This window comes from Pteropus medius, unplaced genomic scaffold (assembly GCF_902729225.1).
Source record: "Pteropus medius unplaced genomic scaffold, Ma_sr-lr_union100, whole genome shotgun sequence".
Taxonomy (NCBI): domain Eukaryota; kingdom Metazoa; phylum Chordata; class Mammalia; order Chiroptera; family Pteropodidae; genus Pteropus; species Pteropus medius.
The window spans coordinates 7,789,642-7,799,316 of NW_024340698.1; the positions used below are offsets into that span (position 1 = coordinate 7,789,642).

Sequence of the window (9,675 nt, forward strand, 5' to 3'; positions counted from 1 at the left end):
TTTTGATGGTTGCCGGGTGGTGGGTTGGGGATGAGTGAAGGAGGAAGGGGATTACAAGTACAAATTGGTAGTTACAAAATAGTCATGGGGCTATAGAGTATAGCATGGAGAATACAGTCAGTAGTATTGCGATAACTATGTAGTGTGTCAGGTGGGTACTGGATTTATTGGGGTGACCACATCGTAAGTTATATAAATTTCTAATCACTGTGTCATACACCTGAAACTAGTATAATATTTTATGTCAACTATAATTGAAATATTTAAGTATAAATTTTTTTTAAAATAAAATTTATTTATGTTAATAATAAACCCTTGAATGCTGACTTGTTTTGCCCGTTATAATAGCCAAAAGGATACATGCCCTTGTTTTTAAAAATTTTTTAAACTGAAGAATTATTTACTCTGCATGGATTATAGTGACCTTGGACTTTTAAGCATGCCTCTATAGGAACAGTGAAGCTAACAGTGGAGCCAACGGGAAACTCTCCACTCATCATACCCTATTTTTGTACATTTTTATATTATATGTTTACTTACCCAGTAGTAAAACATAGTAAACACAATCTTGAACTGAACCTCAGTGATCATTTTAACATATTTTTCAAAATTATGATGAGTTTATTTGTGGTCTTGCTCAGCATGGCTTTAAATTATTAACTACACTGCACTTATTATGAAAATTGTGATTGCTTAGAACATACGAGGTCATCTTGGCTTGTGGGAGCTAGAGATAGCCAATTCTTTGATACCTGCTTTAAGTAGTGATAGTTTAGGTCCCCACATAGGGTAGAACATGTGGACTTCCCTCAGATCCACATGAAAGAAATGAACATTAGTGGGTTTGGAAGGAGGTAGATTAACTTTTTGTGGCCTGTGTATAAAATCCTTTAGATTTCTGCACACCATGAGCTATCCATCTGCTTTTGAGTTTAGGGCCACATAGTGCCTCCCATTTTTTAATTCCTTTATTGTGGTTGCCCTCGGGGGTTAGCCTATGACCAGAAGATTAGCATATTATATGCACGCACTTGAAGCACTATTCATTATGCTCTTCACCTGTGTATTGAAAGTCTTCCAAGTATGTAATAATTTCAATTGAAGTGGGGAAATTCATACAGAATTAATCCAGTATTACAGTGGAAAGGAGATTTAGTATATGGGAGTAGAGTTTGAGTTCTATCCAAGCATTTCTCTGATAGCTTAAGTAATTTTTTCTTGATTTTTTTCAGCAGCAACTTTGCCTTCGGAATCAAGACTCTGTCCTCATGCAAACATGGACAGTTCTTGAAGGATGTTGGCTTATCACTAAAGAGCTGAATATTCAGAACCTGAAGAGGCTCTAGTATAAAACCAACACTAGAAACAGGATCATTCTATATAGAGAACTAAAGAACCATTTCTTTGGTGTTGTCTCCAGAAGCGAACTTGAAAAACAATTCTGAACTTCAAGATTGTCAATAATTCAGGATATGTGTATTTTACTTGTAAAGAAACATGGCTGACCGAATGATACATGGTTTTATCCAAATATGGAACAAGGAGACTGGGATGTCTATGTCAAAAGAAGCATTAATTGAAACAGTGGAAAGAAAGAAGGAAGTTAGATTGGTAGCCTACTACCACACTGGAGAATGTATAACTTTTCAGCTAAGTAACAATATTAAGACTGTGGTCTTTAGATCCTATGGAGAAAAACAAAATCATCTGCATTTAACTTTCCAAAATAATAGCTTCTTGTTTATTAAAAAGTTATCCTCAAGAGATGCTGTAAAGTTGAAGATGTTCCTGGACAGAGTTCATCAAAATAATCTTCAACCACTCACGAGATCTGACAGGGATGGGGATGCCTTTGCCAGCATAACAACACAGAAGGAAGTCAACAAAACATTTCACGAAGTGCATAAAAAGTCAAGTAGCAGACCTTTTGAGATAGGAGAAGGAAGTGGAACACCTGACCTTCAGAGGATGTCCTTGTATACATCAAAATCATCAACACTTACCTGCAAAGATTTGTTACAAAATGAATGGAGGAAGAGAAAAGAGATACTATCATCAGATTCAGAGATGAAAGAGAAATTCCAGAAAAAGAATGAATCTGTAAGAAAAAAGACGTCTAACCCTTTGAGGTATGTAAGATACAGAGAGAGGGAAGAATTAAGGATAAAGGAATTAAAAGACAGTATGAAATTAGAATTTGGACCTTTACTCGAGACCAATTCTATTGGAAACCCTAACCTAGATGGTACTACTCTTCTCCAAACTCTCACTCAGAAAATATATTTGGCACTTTTGTTGAAAACAATGTATAGTGAGGATGACCTAGAGTGGGACACATTGAAGATGTCCTTTGAATCTTACCCAGAGAAACTATGGCAAGGCCTCCCCAATTTGGGAAATACCTGTTATATGAATGCAGTTTTACAGTCCCTATTTTCGATTCCATCATTTGCTTATGATTTACTCTATCAGGATTTCCCATGGGGTAAAATTCCCCTTGATGATCTTAACATGTGCCTGGCACAGCTGCTTATTTTGAAAGATATTTACAACATAAAAATTAAGGAGAAGTTACTTGTGAGTATTAAACAAACCATTTCAACAGCTGCAGAGATATTCTCTAGCAACATACAGAATGATGCTCATGAATTTTTAGGTCATTGTTTAGATCAGATGAAAGAGAACATGAAAAATTTAAACATAATTTGGAAGACTAAAATTGAATCTGAGAAAGATAATTCACCCCAACAGGTTTTTGCTGGCAATGCTGCCACCAAAATGCTCACTTGTCCTGTCATCGCTAATTTTGAGTTAGAGTTGCTGCACTCTATTATTTGCAAAGCCTGTGGTGAGGTTGTTCTTAAGTCGGAAGTGAGTAATTATCTCTCCACTAACTTTCCCCAAGGAAAGAAAACACTTCCTTTGTCTATTCAATCTACTGTTGATCTTTTCTTTGGAGCAGAAGAGCTTGAGTATAAATGTGGGAAATGTAACCACGAGAGTTCTGTTGCAGTGCACAAATTCAGTAGACTACCCAGGGTCCTTATTGTTCACTTGAAACGCTATCACTTTAATGAGTTTTGGTCGTTAAAGAAGGATGTCCAAGAAGTCATTGTTTCTAAATATTTAAAGTTATCTTCTCATTGCAATGAAAGTACCAAACCACCTGTTCCCTTGAGCAAGAATGCACATATTATGAATTTCCAATTCTTAAAGGTCTTTCAAAAGATATATTCTGAAATCCTCAGTTCACTGACACCTTCAAAAAAGTTGGACTCAGAATCCAAGGATTCCCTGGTTTCACACATTAGATCAGGCAAAGAGTCTGGACCACAAAAATGCCAAATGTTGGGGTCAAGCGGAGAACAAAAGCAAAAGGGCCTGAGAAAATATTCTAAACTGAATATACCAGCATACAAATTTGTAAACTCAGGATATGACACAACCATTAAAAAAGAGATATCAGCAACTGGCTTAACGAGGGATCAGGAAGACACCAACCTTTCTGTAATCCGTGAAGATGCCGGTAAACTCACTCATAGCCCAGGTACATGTCCTGCAGAAGTTCATTTTCAAGAAGTATCTGGGAATCAAAAACTAAAGAAATCTGGGAAAACCAACATATTTGTAGATATTAAGAGTGTCACTAAGACTACTAAAGATTTTCATGAAGATAAAAAAAACAGAATTTCAGAAGAGTCCCCCAAAGTAACTGAACATGAAAGGATGAGAATCTATGAGCAAGCCCTTCGGCAGGCATTGCTTCAAAGCTTTCTGAAGCCAGATGTCCAGCGGTACACAGAGAATCTCAGAAGACCTACAGAATTAAGTTACCAGGAGGCCAATGTGAATTCCCTAGGTAGACAGGGTTCTAATAAAAAACTTGGAAACAATGACTTTTTAGATAAGGAGAAGACAGAACCTGTAGCCAAGAAACCAAAAAGAAATTCCAAGATGGGAGATCATTATGCCTATCGGCTGATTGGTGTTATCAGCCATCTTGGCAATTCCCCAAATTCAGGCCATTATATCAGTGATGCCTATGACTTTGAGAGGCAAATCTGGTTCACTTACAATGATCTGCAGGTGTCAAGTATCCAAGAGGCTCCAATGCAAGAGGCTAGGCTTTCCACCGGGTACATATTCTTTTATATGCACAATGAAATCTTTGAAGAGCTGTTGGAAAGGCAAGAGAAATCCAAGCTTCCTAGCACAAAGGCAGGGGAGAACTCTCGAAAGAAATAAGAGGAACAGACTCCTGGTTGCACAGATCTGCTTGACTGCCTCACTAGCTACTACTTCCTCTACGAATGGAAAACTTTGAACTCCAGCCAAAGATGAAGAGGCAATTAACACCCAGGTCAAAGTTCAAGCAGAAACACTTATGGGGAAATCTTCATTCTAACCCTGATACAGACACCTCAATCCTACAATTCTCTCTGATAAACATTCCTCTCTCCTACTAGACTAGAATTGTGCTTTCCATATTCTAATTCAGTAGATTCTAAGTGTTGTCCTTGAACCAGGAACATCAGGAGCATGAAGGAACTTATTAAAAATGCAAATTCTTGGATTCCATGATAGACCTACTTATTCAGAAACTCTGGGGGGGTGGGAAGCAAATTCATGGAGATTCTGATGTTTGAGAAGGTAGGAGATGAAGATGCCAATAGTTTCTCTGCTATAGCATGTAGAATATCTTGGTGTACCTTGCTCTTGTGCATTTGAATTGCTTATATTTTGTAAAGGGGTTCACTTATATTTTTTGTTTCTTGTATTCATTATGCTTTTCCTTTGTAAACTTGTCAATATCAAAATGCACACACATAAAAAATCACTTTTCTGATCATACTCAGCAAGTTGATGGAAAAATGATTATTGGAGTCCTGGCAAACAAACAAACAAAAAAACATTTGTCAAGGTCCTGGCAATAAAAAAAAAAATTGTTGCTGGGATCCTGGCAATACATAGTAAATGAAGAGAAACTTATAAATCCTTTTGGGCATATGTAGAGGAAGCTAAACACCAGGTCAAGTCCCCAAATTATTTACTAAAGTCCTTCTTTTCTTCTATGCTAAAATAACTACATATAATCAAGCTTAAACCTTGAGGATGGAGAAGTTTATTTGCCCTCAAGAAATTGACACACTGTTCCTGTTTGTTAACATGCTCTTCTTGGAGATCTTAGTCCGCTGAACAATTTTGGGCTTCTTAGAGGGGCACTTGCATTGCCTCAAAAGAACATTGATTACCAGAACTTTAATTGAAGCTTTAAACAGCTCTCTACATTCAACACTATAAGACTAATTCCATATTTATTTTGCTTCTCTGTACTTGTAGCATGGTAGCCTTATTCCTTCAGTGAGTAAGCAATACATGCTTTAAAGTAGACCTGTAGGATTTGAAAGTCTTACTTGTTATCGATTAGATACAATGTCAAAAAAATTGCACCTAAATATGATCTGCTTCTGGGTAAAAGCCTCATGGATCCTGGGATGGTCATATTCTCTTAGAGCTCCCTGTGATTCTGGAATTTAGTATTTCTGAAATTAAATACATACCATTTCTGTAACCTAGCCTTTTCCTGCCTTTGAGGCAGTGACTCTGTAATGCCTGGTACCTTTGTTATTAACAAATTACTTGTACTAAAGGCTATCTCACATCACCCCGAGGGATTGAATTTTTGGACCTACCTTTACCAACATGGGTATCCTCCTTTGTGTACAGGGTTTGGTCTTAGTATGGCTGTATTAATCCAAGAGCTTGTTGATGCTCTTAATCCCAAAGGCCTTTAAAGAGGTTAACTGGAATTTAGTGGTGTGGGGAAATTAGAAAATGCCCTCTAAGGGAAAAAAACAGATTCTGAAATTTGAGAATTATCTTCAGAATATGTTGTATCTAGAAGGTCTGAATGGGACCTGAAGATTGCTGAGATAGCTGTGGGAGAGTTTCTTAGATGGAATTAATCATTCTCATGGAAGAAGGTGTTGCAAACTCAATAATGAGAGATTTGTTCAGCCTGCTTAGTACTTCAGTAGCTGGAGTGGTTGAAGGATAAGGCTGGAGTTATATTTAGAGGAGAAGAGTGACAGTTTGCTTTCAAATCTTGGGCTTTTGACTCCTCTAGAATAGTTAAATTTAAGCCCAGTTACATAGGCATCAAAGCAGGAGTTTGTTAGAGTGAGGGAGAAATTATTTTGTTTTGAAAGGAGAATGAAGATGCCAATAGTTTCAAGAGATTTCAAATTTTTTCGGTGTGGAGTATAGAGTATTATACATCTTGAATATGTTGCACTTCAGTATGTAGCACTTCTAAATATAGGGCAAATCAAAAGGTGAAGAAGACAATTGAAGTATCCATGATAGGAAGGATATATCCTGGACAGATTGGGTGGAACCCATCATTGCCTTGTGAGAAGAAATTCTGAATGCACAATGAGTACTTATATATTATCTACCTGTTGTATTATTTCAAATAAAAGATTAAAATAATCCTTCAGTGACTCAGTGGCTGTTATTTATTATGGATTTTAATTTGTTCTCTAATTTATGGATCAGGTTTCTAGGTAATCCATGACTATAAAAACTTTCTTTGGTACTCTGTGTATTAGTTTTTTATTCCGTCTATAACAAATTATCACAAACTTAATGACTTAAAATAACAAGTTCATTATTTTACAGTTCTAGAGATCAGGAATCTAGATGGATGTCACTAGGCTAAAATCGAGATGTTGGCAGGGCTAAAATCTTTCCGGATGCTCTAAGGAGACAATCTGTTTCCTCATCTTTCCCATCTTCTAGAGGCTGCCCTCATTCCTTGGCTCATGGTTTCATTCTTCCATCTTCAAAGCCGGTAATGTCAGGTTGAGTCCTCATGCTGCTATATTGGATTCTCCCTCTTATTCCTTTCTCGTCTGCTTTTAAGAACCATAGTGAGAGTTGGTTCACCCAGATAATCCAGGATAATCTCCCTATTTTAAGATCCGCTGATTAGCAACTTAATTCCCATTTGTCTTGTACCAATATATTCACATGTTCCAAGGTCTAGGATGTGGGCGTCTTTGTGGGCCCCTTATTCTGTCTATCACACAATAGTAAAAGTTAATGGAAAACTATCACAATAATAACAAAAATAAAGCAAAATGATTCAGGACTCAGACCTTTGGGGAATAGTTTTTACTCCACCAAGTAAAAAACCCAGAACATCTGAGGTTTTATCCAAGGGTGCGAGAAATTGTAATTGGTAATTAAAGAACTACACCTTGAGACCAATTATAGAAACAAGAGCTACAGTAGCTTTGCATATTTTCTGTTTATTATATGTATGTGTCTATTGGTACATACTCACCATTCTCTTTTTCTCCATCCTTCCTATTTTTTTTTTTTAATTTTATGCCTAGGTCGTTGGAGGTTAACTTTACAATTTAGTCTTTGTTTTTGAGTTTGACAAATTTACTGGTATTTTAGTAAAGACATTTATCTCAGTTGTTTTTCTCATCTTGACTTTAGGTTAATATTTCATTTGAGTCAAGAAAAGAATATGTAGGAGAGTGATGTTATTTTAACATAAACAGTAAAATGGACAAAAATGAAAAGTTTGCCTCCATTAAAGCAAGTCAAATTTATGTATCTCAATATAACTAAATCATGTAAGTAAGAACTAATAGTTCTATAAACATTTCCATTGTTTTACTTGGGGCTTACTATAAACTTAAATATAAGTGAACAAACGTAAGAATACATACAAGCTGCTTCTCTGAAGTTATTACCTATTGCAAGAGCTGAGCAAGTAGTTAACACCATTAGGACGGTCTGAAGTTGCTTGCAAATATAACATTGTAGGAGTTTTGAAGAAAATCAATATACTGCATTTTTCTTTTATCTATGTCTGTTCTTTTAAAGATGTATTTAATTGTCATATTAAAAAAGAATTCATATACAATACAAAATTACAGAAAAAAACCAACTCTATAACACAAAGCTCTAACAAAGTAGGTGTGGACAAAGATTCCATAGAATGTTTAAAGATGAACTCTTATTTCCTTCTATTTTCAGTACCTAAAATGTGCTTTTGAGAGGCCATTGGTTAATATTTGTACACTTAAACCATATTATTGTACTAAATAAGAATTATTGTAGTTACTTAAAATCAAATTAGATTTCACAAGTTAGTAACTTAAATGTTTTGACAAAGTTACAGAAAGTATATCTTTCTCATTTTCCATCTTCATACAATGTTGCTTTTTTGGTATTTGTTACTTTAAAAAAGTAAAAACAGCCAAATATTTAGTATTGTGTACATTTAAAAATTTTGGTGGTGGTTTGTATTTTAAAACAAACAGCTTCCTTATGACTTGCTTCAAGATCCGGGAAAAATGCTTATAGGAACAGCGCAATATCTAGTTTATGACTTGAAACAAAACAAATGCCCATTAGGAAAAAAAGCAATATTCTAATTTTATCTAATTTACTTTCAGTCAATAGTCCAGTAACATTTTCCTCCCAGTATAATACTCCCTTCTCTGTAAGGCTGTTCATGGGAGCCAGAAGTTTAGGTTAATAGGGAGTTAAGTTAGAGAGTAACTGCTTGCAGTTTAAACAGACAATAACTTTTTATTTCCCTCTTAAAGTGCTAATAGTTGTGTCTAAAAATATATGCAATTCCTAAAAAGGTACAATTTCTGATATTTTTAATTATTTGCAACCCATAGAAACTGATCACATGAAACTACAAAGTTAGCAAATGCCCTGAAACCTGTATATAAAACATAAATTACCCCAATTTCAAACTCTCATTTATTACTGTACCACTAGATCTTAAAAAAAAGTGGCTCCAAAGAAAGTCTGACATCATTCTTAAAAAAACACAAAAACAAAAACAAAAAACTGTTCCTTTTAACTTTACACCCATCCACACCTCAATTTATTATTATTATTATTTTTTAATTCATTTATTTACTTTTTATGGTGACATTGGTTAACGAAATCCAGTAAGTTTCAGCTGTACACTTTAACAGTAGGCATATATGTTTACACTGTGTGTTCACCTCCCATAGTTAGATTTCTTTCTGTCACCACATATTTGACCCCCTATATCCTGTCTACCTCCCCCTCTTCCCTCTCCCTTCCCCTCTGGTAACCACTAGTCTATAGTCCATGTCTATGAGTCTCTGTTTGTTTGTCCTGTTTATTTGTTGCTTTTAGGTTTATATCCCACACGTAAGTGATATCATGTGATTTTCAACTTTTTCTGTCTGGCTGATTTCGCTTAGCATGATTATCTCGAGGTCCATCCATGTTGTCGGAAATGGCAATATTTCATCTCTTCTTATGCCTGAGTAATATTCCATTGTATATATGTACCACTGCTTCTTTAGCCAATCATTGATCATAGGATACAATATCTTTTCAAATATGGGTTTTCAAGTCTTTGGGGTAAATACCCAGTAGAGGGATTTCTGGATCATATGGTAGATGGATTCTTAGTTTTTTGAGGAACCTCCATACTGTTTTCCCTAATGGCTATACCAATTTGCAGTCCCACCAGCAGTATATGATGGTTCCTTTTTCTCTGCATCCTCTCCAGCATTTGTTATTACTTGTCCTGTGGAGTATAGCTGTTCTAACAGGTGTGAGATGGTATCTCATTGCCCACACCTCAATTTAAAAAGACAT

At 35.7% G+C, this 9,675-nt stretch overlaps 1 protein-coding gene across 1 annotated transcript; it reads left to right on the plus strand.

The window, feature by feature from the left end:
• Positions 1 to 1,497: 1,497 nt before the first annotated feature.
• Positions 1,498 to 4,245, plus strand: USP26 (ubiquitin specific peptidase 26). The gene has a single exon (XM_039874724.1). The coding sequence runs from the start codon at positions 1,498 to 1,500 to the stop codon at positions 4,243 to 4,245; it is 2,748 nt and encodes a 915-aa protein (XP_039730658.1).
• The last annotated feature ends 5,430 nt before the right edge of the window (positions 4,246 to 9,675 follow it).

Excerpts from the sequence above, each read along its gene's own strand:
- USP26 (XM_039874724.1), top strand. The coding sequence starts at position 1,498 with ATGGCTGACCGAATGATACATGGTTTTATCCAAATATGGAACAAGGAG.